The sequence below is a fragment of the Barbus barbus genome (genome assembly GCF_936440315.1).
Source record: "Barbus barbus genome assembly, chromosome: 22".
Classification (NCBI taxonomy): Eukaryota; Metazoa; Chordata; class Actinopteri; order Cypriniformes; family Cyprinidae; genus Barbus; species Barbus barbus.
Window position 1 is genome coordinate 8,328,637 of NC_136750.1, and position 24,085 is coordinate 8,352,721.

Genomic DNA, 24,085 nt, shown 5'->3' on the forward strand with positions numbered 1-24,085 from the left:
CTTTTACAATTATTACACAATCTATTAGCTAAGATAGTGGTCTTGTTGAGATATATAGTTGAGTATCATCAGCATAACAATAACAACAAGTGCTTTTTACATCTTCATATATATTTTCATAATTAATATTCTACTGTCTTTGGAATAGGGGTAAAGTGTACTGCCGAATACTGACATGCATGTTCACTAAAATATACTTATTTGTTTTTTGATCCTTGTCCATTCTTAGCATGCGAATCCAACTCTTTAACAGTGTAAACAACTCTGAATGCATGAAACAGTATTGTGCCCCCCTTTAATTTAGCTGCTCCTTTTAAATGTGTAATTAAATGTGTTATGAAACGGTACTCTCTTTGATATTATATTAGTACAGTTTATAAAAAAAAAATGTTTGCACATTCAATACAGTCAAGTACACTTTTTCACAACAGTATAAATCAAAAGAACGACGGAACACATTCTAAAAGCACATAATAGTGTGCATAAAAGGACATCTCACGTATGATATTTAAGATTAGCAAATAACTGTTGTATTGTCTGCATCGAGTGTTTTGATTCCCTCCTCACTCGATTAGTTCGGCCTGACGCAGTGCCATAAGCGGCAAACATTCCTCGCGCAGCTGAGAGAGAGAGAGTGAGTGAGTTTACAGGGACATGGTATCGACTGTCAGTGCTGCTCTTCCCCGCACACAACATGGGCTCAACCGCCCATACCACCAAAAACAGAGCCCCAGCTTCACTGCAAAGCCCCGGAGTCGGTTCTGTGTCGCGGATCGCGTGTATTGTTGAGATATTTGAGGTGTAAAATGTGGGTGATGGTGCTGTGGACTCAGGACAAGATGGCAGCAGTATGAGACACGCAAATCTACATGCCGTGAGTTCAGTCGAAGTGTGTAAAATGATCGGAGAAGACCTGGATTATATCTACTGTTAGTCCGTGTGAAAGGTGAGACTTTTTAATCGGAGCGATTTTGTATGGAACAGTCAAAACCAAACCGGATGATCACATCGGCTGTGTATCAAATCCTAGTGAGCTTCCTAACGTTACATAGGCTTGTTTTGGGCATCGTTGCAAAGTGTGTTTATTACCTATGACAATGCATATGTTTTTTAATTTTAATTCATTTATTGATCTCATTCGTGCATCCTGTGTAGGTGGATTTGACAGTCAATTGAGATACAGCCTAACTTTGGTATGTAACTAGTAAAAAGACAGATGCATTGCATAAATAGATAGGCATGCATGTGTATGTTCATAATCAGTTGCTTGTCATTTTGAAGCAGTTCAAACATTCTGCATGCACATTAATAATTTTAGTTCAACACTGCTGTTATGTAATGTAAGTTACAGTAACATGCTACTGTTCCAGCAGTTTTAATGGAGAAGAAACCTTCAGTCTTTAACTGCCCAAATATTTCTTAGCAGTTGACCAGATCAAGAGTTTAGAGGAAGGAAAAAACAAGTAAATAAAAAGTAACGAGAAAAGTTCATGTGGAAAAGATCTTGAGTGCATTGGGATACTTTTTAAAAGGTTGTTTTGAGGCAGGAATAGGTCAAGTGCTAAATAAAAATAGATTCGTTTACTATGCATGAGAAAAAACATCATGTGGGGCGTTAACATTACCCACAGTGCTTTGCCAGATCCCCCCCCCCCAATATCTGATGAAAGTGAGGGCTGTTTGTCTTGCTGATGATGATTATTTTGACAGTAGGAATTAAAGAAATAGTTCACCACAAAATGAGGAAACTTATGTAATTCATTTCATACTCGAATAACTCTTCTCTGTGGAACACAAACATTGCTTGGCCTTCTTTTCAGTAGAGCTTCAATGAAAGTGAAGACCTGGGGATGTTGAGCTACAAAATTACTAACATTAGTCAATTTCCCTATATTGTACTGTAAACCGTTCACAAGATTAACAAACTCTCTCGGTGATCCAGTTACAGATTGATGTTTCAGCCCCAAATTATTATTATAAACTTGTGTAATTTTCTTCTATGAAGCACAAATGGAGATATTTTGAACAATGTTGTTAATCAAACAGTTGACGTTCACTGTATGTCCGATTTCTAAAAATGTAAAAAAATAAAAGCTATACAGGTGTAAAAATGAAATAAATGATGATCTTTTTAACAGCCCACTTATCAGTGAATAATAACTTAAAATATAGTGCTTGACAGTTTAAGTGCTCATGCTTATGTGGACAGGATATTCTTCATTAATCACTTTGTGTTCCACGGAAAAATGAAAGTAATTGGTTTAAAACGGCATGACGATGAATAAATGATGACAATTTTTAGTTTCCGTTTTAGGGTGACCCTAGAGACAGACAGTGTTTTATGTTCCTTGTTGTGTGGTGGGAAAGGCTGTTTTCACTAGCAGGGCTTTGCTTTTTCTGAAGAATGAGCTCATTTAGTGGCAGGGGAAGTTCAATAGAGGAGTCACACGATAGCCTGGCTGCCATTTGAGTTCTGCTGAGTGCAGAGACATGTCCACACCAACGGCCCGCTCCGGCCTGTGTTACTCACTGTGGTGAGGCTTGCGACTAAAATAGACCTGATTACAGTACGTGCTATGACTCCATGGAATTTACATTTTAAGAGGTTGCTCAGAAATGGCTTTTTTGTTGTTTGACACTAACCCTGTCTGTACTGTATTGTTTGAAGTATAGGAAAACGTGCTATTTTTAATAATTATCTTGCTTTATGGCCTTCTTGTGCATGCATTCAGTTCAGATCACTTATGGCCTTGATTTTTGACCCCTGATATGAGATCCAGCCCCTCCCACCATAAAGTAACACAAATATGGTGTTAACAGAGTTGCTTCCTTTTGTCAGTTAAAGAAGGACTAGTTCATATTATTCCAAATCTACTTTCCTTGGAATTTCAAGGAATGTTTCAACTGTTTTTGCCCATACAATGATTTTAGTGGGGTTCAAAAAACAACACTGGACCCCACTGGTTTTCATTATCTGGCCCCTATTTTTCATATTTAGATATCTTCAATTGTATTTCACAGGATTGTATTTCCTTTAAATCATTGACCGTTTCTTGAGGTGCTTCATTATTTGTGTTTGCCAAGTATCACAGTTATTGTCACTTCACTTGTGGCTAGGGATTTGAACTGATATTGAATTTTATGGTAAACAATGTATACTACACTTAAAAAAAAAGTTGAGCCAAGGCCACCAGCTTCAGCAGATTTTTAAGTTCTCTTATTTTTGTAGGAGATTCTCAACTTTTTGTTGCATAAACTTTAAACAACAAGTTGAGAGAACTCAAAAATCTGCTGAAGCTGGTTGCATTAAAATTTGGCTCAACTTTTTTTTTAGTGTGCAGACATCAATGCTAACAAATCATGAAGCTTGTAGAGGAGAGGTATGCAATTACTATTAACCAATTGGATGTAGGTTTTTCACCTGGAAGATGATAATTCATATTTACAGGACCATTTAAAATGAACTAGTCGAGGTCATTTAAGAATGAAAAAAAAAAAGTTTCTATCCTTTAAATATCCCTTGAAATTGCGAAGTTACATGACCTGAGATTAGTGCTGTCAAACAATTAAATGCGATTAATCGCATCCAAAATAAGTTTTTGTTTACATTATATGTGTGTGTACTGTGTATTTTATGTATAAATGCAAACACATACAGTATATATTTAAAAAATATTTACTTGTGTATATATTTACATGCATATAATTTATATTATACAAAAATATATTTAATATATAAACATAACATATTTTTCTTACATACGTGTGTATTTATATATAATAAATATACACAGTACACATATATTATGTGAACAAAAACGTTTATTTTGGATGCGATTAATCACGATTTGACTGCTCTACCTGAGATTTACACATTTGGTCATATTTTATCTCCTAATTTGCTGCTTAGTAATGGTTATTGATGTAGTTGTTGAGTTTAGGTATGTGGTGTGGTTAAGGGATCTAATGTATGGTTATAGAATAAGGCAATATGTGCTTTATATATACTATAGCTAATATGCTAGTAACATGCATGCCAATAAGGAGCTATTTAAAAGTGAGAAACCCGTAATTGTGACCTAAAATTATGATGTTTAATACAAAAACATTCATGATATTATCTATCAAGCATATTTACCATGCTACTATCCTGCTTTGACAGTATCGTTATATATCACTCACTTCTAGACTGTTGTAAATATTCAACCAGTGTGGTTTATGTCTCTCTTGGTTAACAAATTCATCGCATTTGTCTTAATTGTCAGTCACTTTTAGGTCCAGCCTCATTTATGGGACGTAAACACGCTCTCGTGCCACACTGCAGCTGTCTCGTGAACATGATCCACAGTCTTTTCAAAGACTCTTGTGTTTGTCAGGCCATTGACCCTCCTCTGGTACCTGACTGGTTCCAAAAGCAGGATGTTCCTCAGCACACCCTCAGCTCTGATAGAAAATACTGTATTCTTTAAGCAAGTTAAATGTTAAACTAAACGTTAAGTTGTACGTTTACTTTATTGTTTAGGCAGTGCTTGGAACGGGCCTTTTAAATGACTGTATGGGTGGAAATTTTGTGAAGTTTATTTTTAAATTAAGAACTAGTGATTGGTTGCCATTTAATCTTAAGGTTCCTTTCAAACTTTTTCTCATAAATATACATACTTTACAAATAAAATAAAAATGTCACGAATTACAAGGCAGGGTTTTATCATAATTATGAGGGCAATATTAAATAAATCCTACAAAATGCTTTGTGCATGCAACTGTATTAGCTCGTTTCGTGTGAAATGTGACAGAATTGGGAATGAACGTAAACCATTGAATTTCACACAAATTTGACATTTATTTTGTACACATGGTCGTTTTTGTTGTAGATTGCAAGAATGCTGTGCACCTAGAGAGAGTCCACCCATGCACTCTTCTGATTGGCTGTGAGTTTGATTGACTAGTTGCATAGTGGAGACAAATTGGTTGTCACTGGAAGGCAAATTGGTTGACAGACAAATTGGTTGTGACTGGAAGTACTTTCAGTTAGGACATGGAGTTACACTGATTTTAAGTTGAACTCACTGATTCTTTTTGACTGATTCATTAAAAAGGACCAACTCGTTAATGTTTCTTCAATCCTGAATTAAAATGCACTTGTCAAGCTGTTCCAATCCAACTCAGAAATACCATATATTTTTCTCTGATCTCGAAACCAGATGATTCATGGGGTTTTCCCACAAATTTCCAAGGTTTTACTGTGGTAAGGGTGTGTAAAGCCAGGCATCTTGGAAAATTGTGCCATTTCAGTGAACACACTAGAAAGTGAGATTAGAGTACAGGGATTTGACGGGGAAGGAAGTCTACATATTAGGATATGTTGAGTATTGAAATGTAATTTAATTTTATTGATCTTAAATGAACTGACATCACAATTATAATGTTTATTTTAATCCATTAGTCTCTTAATCAAAAGATTAAAATATTGAGACGTAAATAGTTTAAAATATATATATTTTTTTTTTTTGTCTGTGTCATCCAGCCCTGCTGAATACATTGCTGTTTGACTTATTTTTCCAAATATTTTTTTAATTGGGTTGTGTACTTTTGTAAATATGCGTTTGTAGGGGTGTGCATTGGCACTGCCCTCACGATTCGATTCGATTACGATTCACCAGGTAACGATTCGATTCAATTCGATTCTATGATGCATTGCGATCCATCAAAATTCTACTGCACACAAGGCAAATTTTTCATCAGTCATGAGGCAATACAAGCAGATATTAAACAACAGATTTTATTGGCTGCTATGTGTCTCCTGTATCTTTGACATAAAAGTTATTAAATAAAATAAAATGTGATTAAATAAAATGTAATTAAATAAAATGGTACAGGGTATTGGATATGGCATTTTCAAACCTGAAAAAAATCAGTGCTTTCAGTGCTTTGAATGAGAAATGTTTCTCTTCTCTCTGCTTAAGAACCATTTGAAATTAAATAAATAGAGCAATAAAATAACAGCCAACTTTTTTTCAGCAGTGAACATAAATATTATTTTTTTACACACAGTAAAATAGCAGCTCTAATAGCAGCTTCCTGAAGTCCTGTACAAATATTAAAATAATAAGTAGCACTATTTTAACAACAACCACCCAGGAATAAAAATATTCAGTGCAACAGCAGTAACCACTTATTACTGTGAAACTTTTTTCAAGTAGTAAAGTAAAGTGCAAACTATTCTCAACAAAACAGCAGCTTAGCAGCTTTAAGACAATGGCAATTATATGCCTGCCCTGATCCTACATCACATCAACTGCATACAACAAAATATCAAGATGTTAAATACAGTAATGTAAACAAAACAAAAAAAGTGTGTAGGCTTAGCCTACTACCAAATTTGTGCAAACAAACAACTTCTTCCGTCTGAGTTCAACATCACCATCATCAACAATCCGTTTCAGAGTGAGGAAATGTATAGTTTAACCTAAGCCTACATCATAACTTCTCGCTGTTTAGCATTTGGGAATTTCAAGGTTCTTGTGCAAAAACACAAGCTGATCGACATGGTCCGGTTTGAGAGCGCTTCTTTTTGCAGTGATAACATCTCCTGCAGTGGAGAAGACTCTCTCTGCTGACACACTTGTCCCGGGGATGCACAAGTATCTCTTTGCTAACCTAGAGAGGAGAGGAAATGTGCCCAGATGTCCGCTTTCCAAGCTTTGGGCGCGTTTTTAATAACCCGTCTATCGCGATCATCTCCCTCCGCCTCAGCCATCTTGCTCGTTGTTGTTGTTATTCCCCCGGGACCGGAAGTATTTGAAACTTCACAACTTTATTTTCCGCCAGAAAATAAACAGTGACATAATCGATTATGGCACTTTGCCGCATCGATGCTGAATCGTTCATGCTCCGCATCGCGATGCATCGCCGAATCGATTATTGTTGACACCCCTATGCGTTTGCGATTTCCTTGAAAACAGGGGACTTTGTTGACTGTAACTTCCTCTTCCTTGATTTTTTTTCCCCCCTCGTTTTCTCAAGAAGGAACACAATTTTTTTTCCCCAGCTGAACATGCTGAAAGGCCATCAGAAAATGAGATGTTATATGCTGTCCCCACCATAATCAGACCTTGACCTTCTTTACGGGTGTTCACGTTTAGTTTTTTTTCCAACCAGGCCATAAGACCAAACCCTGTCTGATTTTATCTGTCAATTTAATCACATGGTCATCTGTCAAGAAAAGTTCAAACTTCATAGTTCAGAGTTAAGTAATCTCATGGATGGATCAAATCAAGACAAATAGTAATGTTATTTATCATCAGAATGTTCTACTAAAGCTATTGATAGTTTTTACGTGACGTCACACCCTCATAGGAACGCCCACCTGGCGGACAAAACGAGTTTAGCTGCACTGACCGCCAGCTATTTTTACACAGATTGCATGTAATGTAGTAAAACGCAGATATTATCAGTATCAGAATCAGAATCAGAATGAGCTTTATTGGCCAAGTATGTTTACACATACAAGGAATTTGTTGTAGTGACAGAAGCTCCACAGTGCAACAGAAAGACAGTAACAGGACAGGACACAGGTAATAAAACAAAATAACAAGAAATAGCCAATAACCAATGTACAAAGCAGCTAAAAAAAATAAAAAATACACAATATATAATATAGGCGACTATGTATGTACAGGTCAAGTATGTGCAAATTAGAAATGAGAAAAATAAAAATAAAATAAGTGAGTGTGGTGAATGGATAATGAATTAGTTGTGTGTTCCACGTTTATTTATTGAGTGTTCATGAGATGTATTGACTGAGGGAAGAAACTGTTCCTGTGTCTGGTCGTTCTGGTGCTCAGAGCTCTGTAACGTCGACCAGACGGTAACAGTTCAAAGAGGTTGTGTGCTGGATGTGAGGGGTCCAGAGTGATTTTGCCAGCCCTTTTGCTCACTCTGGATAAGTACAGTTCTTGGAGAGTGGGGAGGGTTGTACCAATGATTCGCTCAGCAGTTCGGACTACTCTCCGTAGTCTTCTGAGGTCAGATTTGGTAGCTGAGCTGAACCAGACAGTTATTGAGGTGCAGAGGATGGATTCAATGATGGCGGAGTAGAACTGTTTCAGTAAGTCCTGTGGCAGGTTGAACTTCCTCAGCTGGCGAAGGAAGTACAACCTCTGCTGGGCCTTCCTGACAATGGAGTCAATGTGAATATCCCACTTCAGGTCCTGAGAGATGGTGGTGCCTAGGAATCTGAATGACTCCACTGCAGTCACGGTGCTGTTCATGATGGTGAGTGGGGGGAGAGCAGGGGGGTTTCTCCTGAAGTCCACGATCATCTCCACAGTTTTGAGCGTGTTAAGCTCCAGGTTGTTGAGACTGCACCAGACAGCCAGCTCCTTAACCTCCTGTCTGTAAGCAGACTCGTCACCGTCCTGGATGAGGCCGATCAGTGTGGTGTCGTCTGCGAACTTCAGGAGCTTGACAGAGGGGTCTTTAGATGTGCAGTCGTTGGTGTAGAGGGAGAAGAGCAGTGGGGAGAGAACGCAGCCCTGAGGAGCTCCAGTGCTGATGGTTCGAGTGCTGGATGTGAATTTGCCAAGCTTTACTAACTGCTGTCTGTCTGTCAGGAAGCTGTTGATCCACTGGCAGACGGAGGTGGGGACGGAGAGCTGAGTTAGTTTATTTTGAAGGGTTTCCGGGATAATGGTGTTAAAAGCAGAGCTGAAGTCCACAAACAGGATCCTCACATAAGTCCCTGGTCTGTCCAGATGCTGCAGGATGAAGTGCAGTTCCATGTTGACTGCATCATCCACAGACCTGTTTGCTCTGTAGGCAAACTGCAGGGGGTCCAGTAAGGGTCCAGTGATTGTCCTTCAGATGAGCCAAAACCAGTCTTTCGAATGATTTCATGGCTACAGACGTTAGGGCCACAGGTCTGTAGTCATTAAGTCCAGTAATTTTGTGTTTCTTTGGGACGGGGATGATGGTGGAGCGTTTGAAGCATGAGGGGACTTCACACAGCTCCAGTGATCTATTGAAGATCTGTGTGAAGATGGGGGCAAGCTGATCAGCACAGATTTTTAGGCAGGCTGGTGACACACCATCTGGACCAGGTGCTTTCCTTCTTTTGTTCTTCCTGAAGACCTGGCACACATCATCTTCGCTGATTTGAATTGTAGGTGTGGGGGAGAGAGGGGTTGCTGGAGGTGTGAATGGTTGTGTGGAGGGGTGTTCTGGGCGGGTGTGGGGTGATCGTTCAAAACGACAAAAGAACTCGTTTAAGTCGTCTGCCAGGTGTTGATTCTCCAGAGTGCTGGGGGGTGGTGTTTTGTAGCTGTTTTCGGACTCTGTGTTCAGTGACCTTTAGTTGTGAATTAATTTAGAAAAGTTTGTGTTCATATGGTAGTCAAGAGCAAATGTGCAGTGTTAAGGACAGAACCCAAATTGGGTTAATTTTACCCAGCAAATTGGGTTGTTTATTTAACCCAGCATAATGGATTGATTTAACCCATCTAATGGGTTTATTCATTTTTACTATATTACTATCTTATTTTTTTTTTACTTCATACATTAAATAATGTTTACAGATTAACTTAAGTCCTCTAAACTTTTCTAAAGTACTCGACACAACCGCTGGTTTACATGATAACTTCCTTCAATTTCCTTTATCATTTACAGCATTGTTTATATCGTTTGTAATAGGCTATACATATTGCCTATATTTAAACTCGTTTAATAAACATTAGAAGAAAAAGAAAAATGCTGTGACTCCATAACCTGCCTATAAACAAACCGTAAACAGCTCTGAGGACGTTTTAACGTCCAAACTTTTATATTCTATATCTTTATGAATACAATCGTTTATTTTATGCAAAGCATCGGGCTTTTCCATCACGCGAAAAGACCGCGAAACTCGTTAAAGGGGATTCACACAATGCTCCTCTATGTTACTCTGCATAAAATTGAACGATATACAGCACATTAACGATTTTATAGATGAAATAAAATGTATACAAACCTGTATTTTACCGAAGAATGCGTCAATCGATGGTGCTTGGAACTGCTCTCTCTTGAAGAGAAGACGCAAAATTCCCTCGATAAATAACCCTATATATTCTCACTTCAATCCCTATACCTCAGTTGGCTGTATGCACACTGTTGAAAAGTTGCTCTTGAGATTTTAAGGTGTGCTTCAGCCTTTAATTAGAGTTGCACAAGCCACAGCGTTTGCACAGGATGTCAGCCAAATGAATGTGAAATTGGCAACATCTTTTCAAAATTTTGGTCGTGTGTTGGCCTGTTGCAGAAAACACACTCTTATCTTGTTCCTTTTCCTTAACATATTTTTTTTTCTGGTTTACAAATCAAAGGTGGGTTTGACCCTAGAGTAAAGTGTAAATGATTGAATTACACTAGTACCACAACTTGTGTATCAAAAACAGGTTTGCTTTATTTCATGCAAGTCAATGTCCTTCCTCAATTGGATATTTATTGAAAATAGAGAAGCTTTCCAAGCACAGATGATACTGTGCCTTTGGTGCCCCCCCCCCCCCCCCCCCCCCCAACACAGTAATGCTCATTTTGAAATAACTGTTGCCTAGAGACCCCGATTCATGGAAACCAATATGGAAAGGACGTTTGAACCTGTGAGCAGTTAGTTGTTTCCCTTTACGGCATTTATGGAAGGAGGGTTGGTGGTTGTTGGAGGGAGGAACTCAACCTTCTGCTGCAGTGTCATTATTTTGGGCAGTCATTGGCTGCTCAAGGCAGCCTGCTGTTTGCTGCTGTAGCATAGGTGCAAAGGTCAAGTATGATGCCAGCCTGAAGATGCAAGCCAATGCACGCAGTAGGACAAGTTGTTTGCACTTAGTGGACACCTGTAATGTTACACAACAAACTTAGGAAAACAGCTACATACATTAGTCATTTTATATTAGGGATGCACCGATACTGGTATCGATATCGGGCCCGATACCAAACGCCGATACCACACAGCATGTGATAAGTGCCATATTCAAACAAAGAAATTCCGACATATTATAACCAAAAATTCTTCATACAGTGGACTACCAGTAAAATTGATACAAATTATTCAGACCGAGTCTGGGAAAAAAACTGAAGTTCAGGTTTGCATGAACCTGGTTTACAGCATGCCCAGGAGACTACAGGCTGTCACTAAGGCTAAGGGTGGTCCGACAGAATATTGATAGTGTAAATATTGTCATACTAACAACTGTCTGAATTATTTTTGGTTGATTGTAATCCATTATGTACCTTTCTATCAAAGTCATCTGACATTATCAAGCTGAATTTGTTCAGACACAGTTTTACTCTGAGTTCTTGTCATATTTTATTACCATTTTCTAAACCATAGCGAATAAACCGTGATAATGTGAGAAATTTTAAAGGTGTTTGAATAAATTTTGGTTTGACTGTATTTATTTGATAAATGAAGTTAACCAATTAACATTATACATACTCTTTTGGTTTCTGTACCCAATATTTTAAATGTACAAATGTACAAAATGTACAAATGCAATGAAAATATCAGTATCGGTACTCGGTATCGACAAGTACCAAAAATAAAAGTATCGTATCGGACGAGTACTAGAAAAAGTGGTATCGGTGCATCCCTATTTTATATGTTTGAATTGAATAGAGACCTGGGATTTCACATTTTCAAGATTTTGAAAGATAATGTCCATGTTTCTTTGAAAATGTTCAAATCTTACATTTTTGTCATTTTATTGGTTGAAAGTGTAACATGATCTGTATCTGGTTTTCTTGTGTTCACAGGTATGGCCTCACAAGTCTTGGTCTACCCACCACATGTTTTTCAAACTCAGACAAGTGCCTTTTGTAGTGTGAAGAAACTCAAAGTTGAGCCCAGTAACTGTGTTTACCATGAGAGGGTCTACCCACAGACTTACTTGAATGGTAGAACCCTTGGCATTGCTTACCCGTCAAAAATCACCGCTTCGTTTAAGACACGAGATTCTGTGATCGGCAGACACCGCGGGCAGGAGTTTCCATTGCAAACGGCTGCTGTACGTGGTGTGCGACGTCAGCATACCACCACAGCGGTGCAGCAGCAAAAAGGGCGTGTCGCCTCTCAGGATAAGGAGCCGGAGCACCAGGAAAAAGAAAAGGGTTGCAGCAGTGGAGCTACAGGGGCAGTTGGAAGGGGTAGGGGAGAGGGAAGCGACAGTCAAGAAGGAGGAGGTGGAGGACAGGGTGAAGGTGACGAAGGTGGTGGAGGAGAGGACGAGGGTGACCGGGAAGACTGTGGAGTTTTTAATTTGCAAGACAGCTCCCACAGATGCGGGCTGAAACGTAAGAGCGGGGAGCTGGAGAATTTGGGGAGCGCCATGCAGATTGTAGAGGACCTGTCAATGTTACCTGCAATGTTGCAATCAAATTTGGGAAACCCACCAGTTGCGGTCCCAGCGGCAGTCGGTGGAGGGCCTGCAAAACAAGGTGGAAATTCCGGAAACGGGGATGGAGACTACCAGTTGGTGCAGCATGAGTTGCTGTGCTCTTTGAAGAACACCTATGAGGTATTAGATTTCCTCGGCCGTGGTACTTTTGGCCAGGTAGTGAAATGCTGGAAACGAGGCACCAATGAGATTGTGGCGGTGAAGATCCTGAAGAATCATCCTTCATATGCACGACAGGGCCAGATTGAAGTAGGCATCCTGGCACGCCTCAGCAGCGAGAATGCAGATGAGCATAATCTGGTGCGAGCTTTTGAGTGTTTCCATCACCGCAGCCACACCTGCCTTGTATTTGAGATGCTGGAGCAAAACCTGTATGACTTCCTCAAGCAGAACAAATTCAGTCCGCTACCTCTGAAAGTGATTCGTCCAATTCTTCAGCAGGTTACCATGGCGCTAAAAAAGTTGAAGGCCATGGGACTTATCCATGCGGACCTGAAGCCTGAGAACATCATGCTGGTGGACCCTGTACGGCAGCCCTACCGGGTGAAAGTCATAGACTTTGGCTCAGCCAGTCACGTTTCCAAAGCCGTCTGCTCGACGTACCTCCAGTCGCGGTACTACAGGTATGTACGAGTTGATTGTCACCTGAAATTGGTTTTGATTAGAGGTCGACGATTTGATCGGTTTTACAGATTAATCGGCATGATAGTCGCTTGCTGGAACTATCGGTTATTGGCATAAATCCATACTGCTAGTTTTTCCGGGTTGCGTCCATTGCTGGAGCTGAAACCGTACATATACAATAACCGTACATATACAATACTCTACAGAACATGTTTTCATATCCTTATGAAGTAATGAATTTGTTGACTAGATGCTGCATTGGTGAAGAACAGCGGTATGTTTGCCGACAAGGCTGAGAGGACGCAAACATTATTAGTACCTCAAGCAGTTAAAGTGTGACCAAAGCACATGCAAATCTCACCCAAATATTTAATGTCCCGATTGTTACCATCTATTTGCATTAGTTTATGTCCAGCTGGTCACTTTAATGCATTTGTTAGCCAGTGAAGTTGCATATTTAAATCTAGCTATGCGATAATGTGATAAGTGAAATGTTCATGCAGCCGACAAAAACCTGCCATGCCACTGGTATAGTTTCCCATTAAATTACATTATATTTGTCCCACATAGTTGTTGATGTGCACAATGACTTCACCCTATGCTAAAAGATAGTATTTTTCAGTGAAACGTTTGTCTTTTTTCGACTCTCAAAAAGTCTGTATGCTTCATATAGAGAGCTGTAAATATAGATTATTAATTGCACTTGCTTATGTTTTATGCTGAGGTTGAATGGATGCACTCTTGAGTTCAGCAGAGTTGCTTTGTTTGGTTGTTGATCGGTATTTTGTGCAAAAATTATTCAAGCACGTAATTCCTTCTCACTAATAGATCACTGAAAACATTCTAAAATCTTTTTGTGTATGTTATACAACTAGCCTAAAATCCTTGTGAAATTACAAGTCAGGAAACACCTCTGATGTAAAACAATTTCCCTTGTGTTCAAAATCTACACTGACCCTGTAGAAATATTTGACCCCACAATGCAACAGGCAGGGGCTAAACCATTTTTGTCACATTGCCATGGGAAAGGAAGTGTTTTTTTTGTTTGTTTTTAAAGTACTTTGTACAATAGGCCAAGAACAAGTAGTACTGGATGAGTTTTTAGAGAACAGTTGTGTAGACAAATAAATACATTTTGAATGCAAGAAACTTTTGTAAATATAGCGTTGCTCTCAATTTAGATATTGAAATGGTAACTAAATGTGTTTATTTTTGTTAAAGGATTATCATGCTCCATCTTGTTTCCTGAATGTATCAAAGGAAATGCCTTGAATGTCACCTTGATAGAGTGCCAAAATTAAAAATGTAGCCAAAGAAATAACTTTGACATTTACTTTTGTACAGTTCTATTCGGAATCCTGCCTGTGATGTAACAAATCTGCTATAATAATCGGCTAAACCTTGATCTCCTGTTAAGGTCTGGTAACAAACCCCCATCCATCTGTCTGTTTCTTCGCTCCAACTATTGCGTTTCATGCAAATAATAAATGCTGGCGTGTTCATGTAGAGTATTGATTACTATACTTTTAGCAAATAGTTTTAATTTATCATCTCTAAATAAAAGTGTTAGTTTTGCTATTTTAATTTAATTTTGTGTAACTCTTGGCAATTTGATTAAGTCCAAAAGGAAAAATTGTGACTACTGATTCATTTGTCACACTGAAAAGGGTCAGGCATTGTGGGACACATTTCATGCCCTAAGTTCTAGTTGCATTGCACATTTCGACAAATGTAGTAGGTCATCCAGATATTCCATGCATACAATTTATATACTCTGCACAGTGCATGCTGCTGAAATGTGCAACGTAGTTTAATATTCTGAATAGCCATTATATGCAAATCTTAAAGTTAGTTTGCTAAATGCTTATGAATTCATTTTATAAGCACTACAGTTATGGAAGGTTTTTAGGCCATGTCTCTAAGTAAGTGAAACATGCCCATGCTACTAGAAATCATGTCCATCTCAGATGTATGATTCAACTCTCACATGTTTGTGTGATAATTCATGTTTACTTTTGTGTTATTTATACAGTTCTTTGTTGATTCAGATTTCTTCAACATTCTGACTCTGAAATGTGATGAAGATTAATTGTACAAAATTGTAAAAACCCCAAATCTAACACTATGGAAATATACGATCATGTAAGGGAAAATTTGTGAAGGACAGATGTTTTTAGCTTTCAGAGTACACTGGGTGGGTGGGTGTTGGGGGGGGGGGGGGGGGGGGTGTACCAAAAATACCAAAAATTATTTTGGTAGCTGTAGTTGCCAGAATAATTTAGTAAAAAAAACAAAAACTATAAACGCATACAGTTCATTTACTGAACATTTTACAGTATGAAACGGTATAATTTACTATCAAGACAATTTGAATGTAAACCAGTAAATGCAACAATGTGCATTGCTACTAAAATCTGTTTTGTGCCTTTAACAAATTTTACAACCATCATAGTAATGCAGGTGGGAAAGGAGAAAGCCACATGAAGTATCAAAGTTCATTACAAGCAGCTTTTACACAAGCTGAAGCATAAACTAATATACAAGTTACACAGATCCGTTCAAGCAAACACAAAACACCATTGTAACGCACAACACTTAAATGATGCGATAAGCATTCATTAAACAACAGAATATGCAACAAAACCCTAATCGGGGCTTGACATTAATGCTTGTCCACTTGTCCGGGACAAGTGGATTTTGATTAAAACATCAATAACAAACAATTACTAGGGCAGCACTGAAACTTTGGTAAGAACAATTCTGATTTTATTACTTTGTGTAAACGGTGACTGATAACGGATAATGTTTTGACAGAATCAAGGTTGCGTCAGTTGAGGCTCATGCAGCCTGACTTGCGGAGAAATCAAAACTAATAGGCGCACCAGCACACACAAAGAAACAAACATGAACAAACAAACTGCGGTAGAAAAAAAGATAAATATTCTATAACATATGATCAGTGTTGTGCAAGTTACTTCCAAACTGTAATACATTATAGATTACTTGTTACTGTTATTTAAAAGTAATTCCTTACCTTACAAAATTACTGTCTCAGGATTGTAATGCGTTACATGACGCCTGTATTACTCTTGAGTTACTTTCACCAAAATAACAACAGAAGTAGAACTTAACATTCTAAAATGACAAAATATACTAGAGCCCCCCCTTCTCACAAAACGGCTCACGTTTCAGCTATTAAAATAGTTTAGTTTAGCATGTAATGGCAAAGTGTTTATATTTAGTTTAGGCTTTTTATTAAGTTCATTTAGAAAAAACATTGAAAAACATTTTTTTTTTCAATGGAAACAACTTACGCCATAATTTTTGCTCATAAAGGTAAGAGTAATACATCATTCGGAACTGTAAAGGGTCTACTTTTATTTGTGTGCACTCACAATATCAACAAAACGTTGATGCTTTTATCTTGAACAGGAGTGCTTCACAAAAATGAACCGAAAGTCAGCGAATACATGCCTCACAGACATGATAAATATATCTATAGAAAGCTTTAAATGACTATTTAACGAAATAAATAAAAATGAAACCAAAAACTATTTAATCGTTATCCGTGAAGATGCACTTCTCTCTAAAGGCGCGTCTAACGAGTAGATGACGAATCCTTACTATGTCCCCCGGACACATTCATGGTAATTACTTTTGCTGGGGCTGCAAGCTTTATTGTGTGTATTCGTTACTGAACACGTACAGAGTAAAATATTACTGAAAATGTATTAGTAATGCCTTACACTACTGCGTTACAGCAAAAAGTAATCCGTTACTGTAATGCATTACTTTTGTAACGCGTTACTCCCAACACTGCGTATGATATACTGTAGGTAAGCAACATCACACGACCAAGCACTAGCACGATTGCAAATGTGACATTGATTTTATACAACAGAAGTTCAATAAACAAGTAGTTAATATTAACATTATTGACCTTTTTTTCTTACGAAAATAGTTCTAAGCAAAGCCACAGCAGAACAGTTGTGCATGTCAGAGCAACACACAGCGGTGTTACTGAATGATTCAGCATTTTGAACGAATATGCTGATTAAAGTAAGACCTGATAGAGCACTGATGAGACTTGCTTCATAATGGATTACATTTACACCAAAAATCAAGAAACTTTTTTTACTGAGACAAGTGAATGACTGAATTACTTGTCCCAAGGACAAGCATATATGTCAAGGCTTAAAGTGCCCCTATTATGGATTTTTGAAAAATTACCTTTCATGCAGTGTGTTACACAGCTCTAAGTGAATGAAAATATCCTGCAAAGTTTTAAATCTGAAAGTGTACCATGAATAAAGTTATTCTCTCAAAAGAAAGAGTCGACTCTGAATCATTGAAACGAGTCGTTTTTCACGAAACATTAGCATATTGCCCGTCCACTTGTTGGTCTGAATGAAAATGCAAATTCATTCTTTGCCACTAAGTGGCGCTTTTGGAGTGGTAAAAATAGTGGTTTCCCCGGTAACGCTGTACACAAAGCAGCACTGTGCTCACAAAAGCTGCTTTATCAGGCATTACAGGCATGATCAAATGGGACCAATCACCGCAGATTAGCGTCAATTAATCGTTGAGCGAATCGTTTGGGAGTCCTTGAGCAAGTAAGGTAAAAATAAATGCATATTATAAAACAAGGAAAGTGTTTTTTGACCTTACATGCATGTCAACCTGTTGTTGGGGACTCCCAAAACCAAAATACGAACCTTTCATTACCCATAATATGTTCACTTTAGCATTGCTCAACATTAATGTACAAAACTGATAACAAAAACAATCAAGAAACATGATTATTTAAACAAAATTCTATCAAATGTGGAGTGGAATACAGTGAATCGTGGGAATATCAGTTTACAGTATTTGACTGTAAATTATACATTTATTTATTATTTTTGTTAAACTGTAAAGTTAACAGCATTTGACTGTAAAATAGTTTTTTTTTTTTTTTCCCCTCTCTCCACCTGTCTCCAACCTCTAAACCCAAACCTGCCCATGTCACGTGAACGTGATCCATGCTCACCCCCGTTTTTGCTGCTCCAGAGAGAGTTCTCTCAATCTCACAGCGGGGGCTGAGCACTGGAGACCACTGCCTAAAATTAGCTGATGGGAGAACGGCCAACTCCGGTTCACTTCTATAGATGGTGAAGTGCGCTGGCAGTCAAAGTGAAATAAGGCGGAGCAAAATACTAGATCACTTTAACGCTCAGTCAAGGTCACTGTCTTCCAGCGTCAGCTGTTTTGTTGCTTTTAGAAGCGGGAATGTAGATAGACAGGAGTTTAAAAAGAGGATGTGTTCCATCAATCCAAGAAATTTAGTCCCACACCTTTTGTTAAAAATGCAACTAGAATTTTATGAAAATAGCAAGCAATCAAATAAAATTCTGCATTTCAAATGTTTATAATAATAAACTTTTTTTAATTTATTTAAATACGCTCCAAAAAGGATGAAAAAGTGGCTTATATTTATACATATATCGTTCCTTTAATATTAAGTGGGGAACAAAATTTCAGTAATTCACTTATGATCAGGCCCTTGTCATTTTGATGGTTTTTCCATGATCATTTGGCATGAATGAACATGGACTTGGTATCTTTCTGACCCTGCTCTGTTTGAGTTGGAAACTTTGCCTCATCAATCATTTATCTGCTATCGTTGGCAACATCGCAAACAAGGGCAATCAAATTCTGTCCTGTAAGAAGAACAAGTATATTGTCGTCTTATAAATGAAATGACAGTGAACGAAGAATATATTTTATATAAAGAGTCTTATTTCTCCTGACATCATCTGCTCCCCTCTTTCTATGGCTTTGAACAGGTTTTTATATTTATCTAAATGCCTGATCAAGTATAACCAATCTTGTTTATTGTAACTTTGTGTATGTGAGAAACTTTTGAAAAAAGGGCAGAAAAAAAAACATTCCTGACTTACCAATCACAGTGTAGTACATCAAGGATTCTTGGTCTTGTTGTCAAGGCCTGTTTGAGATGTTATCAAAGATCAGCTCTCACCAAGGACCGAGGCAAAAAGTAGCATTGTTTCTGTTAAACCACCTACAGTGCCCTCCATAAGTATTGGAACAGTAAAGACAAAATTGCTCTGTTGGCTGTGGAGTCAAGACATTTGCATTGTTAAAATATGAATATGAGACGACAACTACAGAATGTCACATTTTATTATTAGCTGTTTCAACACATATGTTTTACCAAATAAAAAGAACAGCACTTTTAGAGTTCATCCCACTTATTGATGTGAGCATAAGTATTGGGACAGTTGAACATAAGGCATATATAAAAGATTAAAAGCTATTATTTAGTTGCAGATCCCTTGAGCACAATCACAGCAGTGAGTCTGTGACCCATAGACATCACCAGACTCTTGGTCTCATCCTTTGAAAGACTTTTCCCAGCCTTTAATGCAGCCAATTCCAATCGTTGCTTGTTTTGGGGAGTTTCTGCCTTTACTCTCCTCTCCAGCTGGTGAAATTGATGTTCAATCAGATTTAAATCTGGAGATTGACTTGGGCAATCTAAGACTTTCCATTTCTTTGCCCTCATAAATTCCTTGACTGAACTGGCAGGGTGTTTTGGGTCATTGTCCTGATGCAATATGAAGCACTTCCCAATGAATCTCTGGGGTCGACAATATAATTGGCCCGGTGGCCCGGACGTACTTTTAAAACCGTCAGGGCCACCAGATCGCTCCAACCACTAGCCCGGTGGGGCCAGTAAAAATAATGCCTCGATTAAAAAAAAAAAGTCTAATTTCACATTAATTACCTGTGGTTCTGTGTTTTGATTTCTGTTAAATCGTCTCGGTAACCACCGCTAGCAGGTTACGTGATCCCGACAGCCTTACAGATGCAGCGGGTTTATGCTCGCTCCCGCGGTTACGCGCGCAAACTGCACACTGCTGCTCAGCACCTACCTATAGCTACTATTAAGCTAGGCTACATGTTTCTGAAACCCCCATCACCCGGCCAAACGCCGGGTAAAAAGAGAAGGCAAGGAAGAGAAAATCACCAGAGGAATTGAGGGAAAGCGAAAGGGAATACGAAAAGAAAAGGCAGAGAAAGTTTCAGCCCCAGTGGCGAGACCGCTGGAATTGGCTGGGCTTAGGGGTGGACGATAAAAATGTCTCCACGATCTGCTTTTGAAGAAATATCGTAGTATCGTGCTACAGCACACATTATGTCAAATACAGTTCTGGCGCCGCGGTCTCTATACTGTACAACAGGACATACAGCAGTAGAGTTACTCTGACAGGACACTGCACTTATTCGCGATCGCAAAAGTACATTATTTGCACACAAGCCTTGCTGGTTAAATGTTTCATTCGCGCGCTGGTCTGACGTGCGCTCATACACCTGAAGCACGCGCGCTAAAAAGCCTGTCTAACAGCGCCTGATTACTCAACTAACTTATCTTTTGCGCTAATACTGTCAAAACACACAAGGTTTACATACAGACTCAGTTGGTTATCTCTAAAATGAAAGTAAATAGTTAAGAGAGAAATGGATGCGTGCCTGTATATTAGATGCGTGCAGCTCTTAAAGGGACAGGACACTAAACGTGCTGCCGCTTGTCATTAAAGGGATAGTTCACCCTAAAATTTAATTTCTGTCATCATTTACTCACTCACATGTTGTCCCAAACCTCTATTAATTTCTTGTGCTGAACCCAAAAGAAGATATTTTGAAGAATGAGGGTAACCAAACAGTTGCTGGTCTACATTGGCTTTGATAGGAAAGAACAATCCTATGGAAGTCACTGAGGACCAGCAACTGTTTTCCACCTTCTTCAAAATAGCATTTATGTTCAGCAGAAGAAAGAAACTCATTCAGGTTTAAAACAACTTTTGAGTAAATGATGGTATAAAAATAAAACATTATGACAGAATTGACAGACAGATGACAGAATATTTATTTTGGGGGGAACTATTCATTTAACGTTAACAAAACAACAAAACACAAAGAGAAAAATCACTCACTATTCTTGACTGAAAAACTTTAATACAGTTGCTTTAGGAATCAGTCTATCTAGTGTTTTATTTTTATATTTGTTCATTCAATTTCATTGAATGCTCTGCTAAATACACCTATTGTACCTGAAAATAAAGCACTGTTTGTTTTATTTGTCTATTATGTGTATTTGTAATGTGTATCTTTGTTCTTATTTTTTAATAAGAAAGATAGAATGATGACACAGATTTTTATCTTCGCCCACTTTGGCCTAAATATCTGCCATGTCTTTTTTTTTGTTTTTTGTTACCTTGAAAGGCTTTGTCTTTCTAGTTTGGCTGTAATGCTCAGACAGCTTGTAAAACCAACATGACAAAGAATCGTGATAAAATCGTGAATCGTGATATTTCTAAAAAAAAAATCGTGATATGATATTTTTCCCATATCGCCCACCCCTAGCTGGGCTACAATCAAGAAAAAAAGAGGTTTACTGTGAGCTCTGCAGATCAATGCCCACATATGCAGACAAGTAAGTTAGAGAAAAGTTAACGTGGATGAAACCTATGGTATGAACATAATATAATGAATTGCTGTGTGACTACGGAGAATGAATCCTATGCAATAGGTTTATTTGCACTTGTTTCATGTTTTTGCACAGTTTTGCTGCACTTTGCACTAAACCTACCTTAAAAAAAATAAATGTTATTCATGTTGTTCAAGCAAACTGTTCTTTTTCGTGATTATTGGGATCAATACCCGACGCGTTGACCTGGGCCAGTGAACTTCAAAAGACACTGGCCCAGAGGGCCAGTGGCAAATTTCCCTTATTGTCTACCCCTGAATCTGGTGGCATTTTCTTGAATATTGGTAGGCAAGATGGTTTTGTACACTTCCAAATTCATTCTGCTACTGTCATCATACATTAAGTCATCAGTAAAGTTGAGAGGGCCTGTTCCAGAGACAGCCATGCATGCCCATGCCATGTCAACACCTCCACCATGCTTTACAGATGAGGCTGTATGCTTGGGATCATTGCAGTTCCCTTTTTTCCACATTTTTGCTTTCCCATCACTTCAGTTTCACATCAGGTTCATCTTTGTCTCATCTGTCCATAAACACGGTTCCAAAACTCTTCTGGCTCACCTTTGTGCTTTTTGCAAACTCTAATCTTGCCTTTCTATTTTTGGTGCTGGTCAGAGGTTTGCATCTTGCTGTGTAGCATCTGTAATTCTGTGTCAAAGTCTCCTGAGGACAGTAGATTGTCAGAGCATCACCCCAGCTTTCTGGAAGTTGTTGGTGATTTTACAGACATGTCTTTTAGGATTAATTTTCACAGCTTTTATGATTTGTCTGTCATCAACTACTGTTGTTTTCTCAGCCGATCAGGTCGTTGTTGGTTGCTGGTGTCGCTGGTGGTTTCCAATCTCTTGATTTCTCCATGCCCTTTGTTTTTGCTTGAGCTCTAATTGACTTCCAGTGATTGCAGTGTTTCCCTCAGGATTTTGTAAGACTAGGAGCGGTGAGCCTTGGTCCCTCTAGGGGGTTGGGGACTTGCCTCTCGCAAGAAAGAAAGATTTGAAAGCAAAATTAAGACATCTAAACCCATTGCAGGGACTGGATTTAAAAAAAAAAGTGAAAAAGCCTTTACATTGGTTTGTACCATAATGTTAAAGAGTACTCCAAGCCTCTCCTTAATTGTGTTAGTGTCTCAGTCCATATTACGTTAATGTTGTTGTTGTTATTATCATACCTAAGACAGTAATATTACTGTTGAAATACAACTGCACTGTAAAATAAATGTAAATAAAACATGGATATTTCATTTATAATACTATCTTCATTTTGTCATTATTTTGGTGGGAAACTGCAGTTTCTGTGAAAGCAGATGCACAAATGAGCAATATCACATGAGTAGCCATTAGATATGGCTGTATATCGACACGGCTGTAATTTGGCCGTAGGCATGAAGCAGAGTGCTGTTGGTAATCACAGCATGCCAATATACAACCATATCTCACGGCTACTCGTGTGATGTTGCGCTTATACAGCAGTCCGACGGCACGAATGTGTAAAAAACAAAACGCTCTTTTGTACGAAACTACTTCCTTAAATACTATTAAATGCTACTTTTATATATAAAGTATTTACTGAATAATAATTTAATAAACAACAAGAGCCATAATAAAAGTTGCTAGGCAATGCAGTCAAAAAGTACGAAGGCAGCGGTCTGATATATAGCATTGGAGTCACAAAATATAATGTGATGAGATTTTGCCATCAGCCAAAACTATTTGCTCTGAAACCAATAATGGATTGAGACCAAAGGCTACCCTTGAAATTGACCCAAAATGACTTATATCTCATGTTTAAGCACTATAGAGACTTCGGAGCCAGTGGCAAATTCCAGAAGATCTAGCCGAGGTAAAGCCTCTCTTGGTGGGTTCATGACCGCTAAATGACCGCTGACGTCCTCGTCTTATCCCTTAAAACGTTAAAGCACATTTTCAAATAGGCGTTACCTTTATTAAAAAAATGCATATTTTAAGTCTAAACAAGTACATTCTTGCCTAAAAACTCTTAAAATTCCGTGACACAAAAATAGTATTATTTGTAAAATAATACTCGCTATGAGAAATACTGCAAGTGGCTTGATATAAATGGTGAAACGGTTATCACTTTAGTATTACTCTTATCGGCCAATCAGATTCGAGGACCAGAAATAACTGTTGTATAAACATGAATAATTATAAATCTAGAGAGTAACTGGTGCATGTTGCATTCTCAAATGCACATTGAACTCACAATGCATGCAGTTTAAGATTGCTGCCTCAATTTGAACCGAACTGCTATGAGATGCTGAAAACGTATCATGAGATGCTCACATGAGCACAGCACCACACTTCACTTTGAAAACTCAGTGCAACAGACTATAGATTTAATTCAACTGCAGCTTTTTGTGATTTGATAAGTACACTTTGCAGATTGGAAAAAAAAAAAAAGTTTTTTACTTTTGTTCACACTCTTGACTTAATGTCTTTTGCTTGACTTTTAGTATATTTCAGAACTAAAAC

General features: G+C 38.2%; 1 protein-coding gene across 4 annotated transcripts in view; it reads left to right on the top strand.

Annotated features, from left to right (window-relative positions):
- The first annotated feature begins 573 nt into the window (after window positions 1-573).
- Window positions 574-24,085, top strand: part of LOC306888395 (homeodomain-interacting protein kinase 3-like) — a 64,955-nt gene continuing 41,443 nt past the window's right edge. For all 4 annotated transcript variants that reach the window (XM_079446653.1, XM_079446650.1, XM_079446652.1 and 1 more), the window contains exons 1-2: window positions 574-946; window positions 11,782-13,045. In XM_079446653.1, the coding sequence (XP_079302779.1) occupies window positions 11,784-13,045 (1,262 nt within the window). In that variant the 5' untranslated portion in view covers window positions 574-946; window positions 11,782-11,783. The remainder of the gene's footprint in view (window positions 947-11,781; window positions 13,046-24,085) is intronic.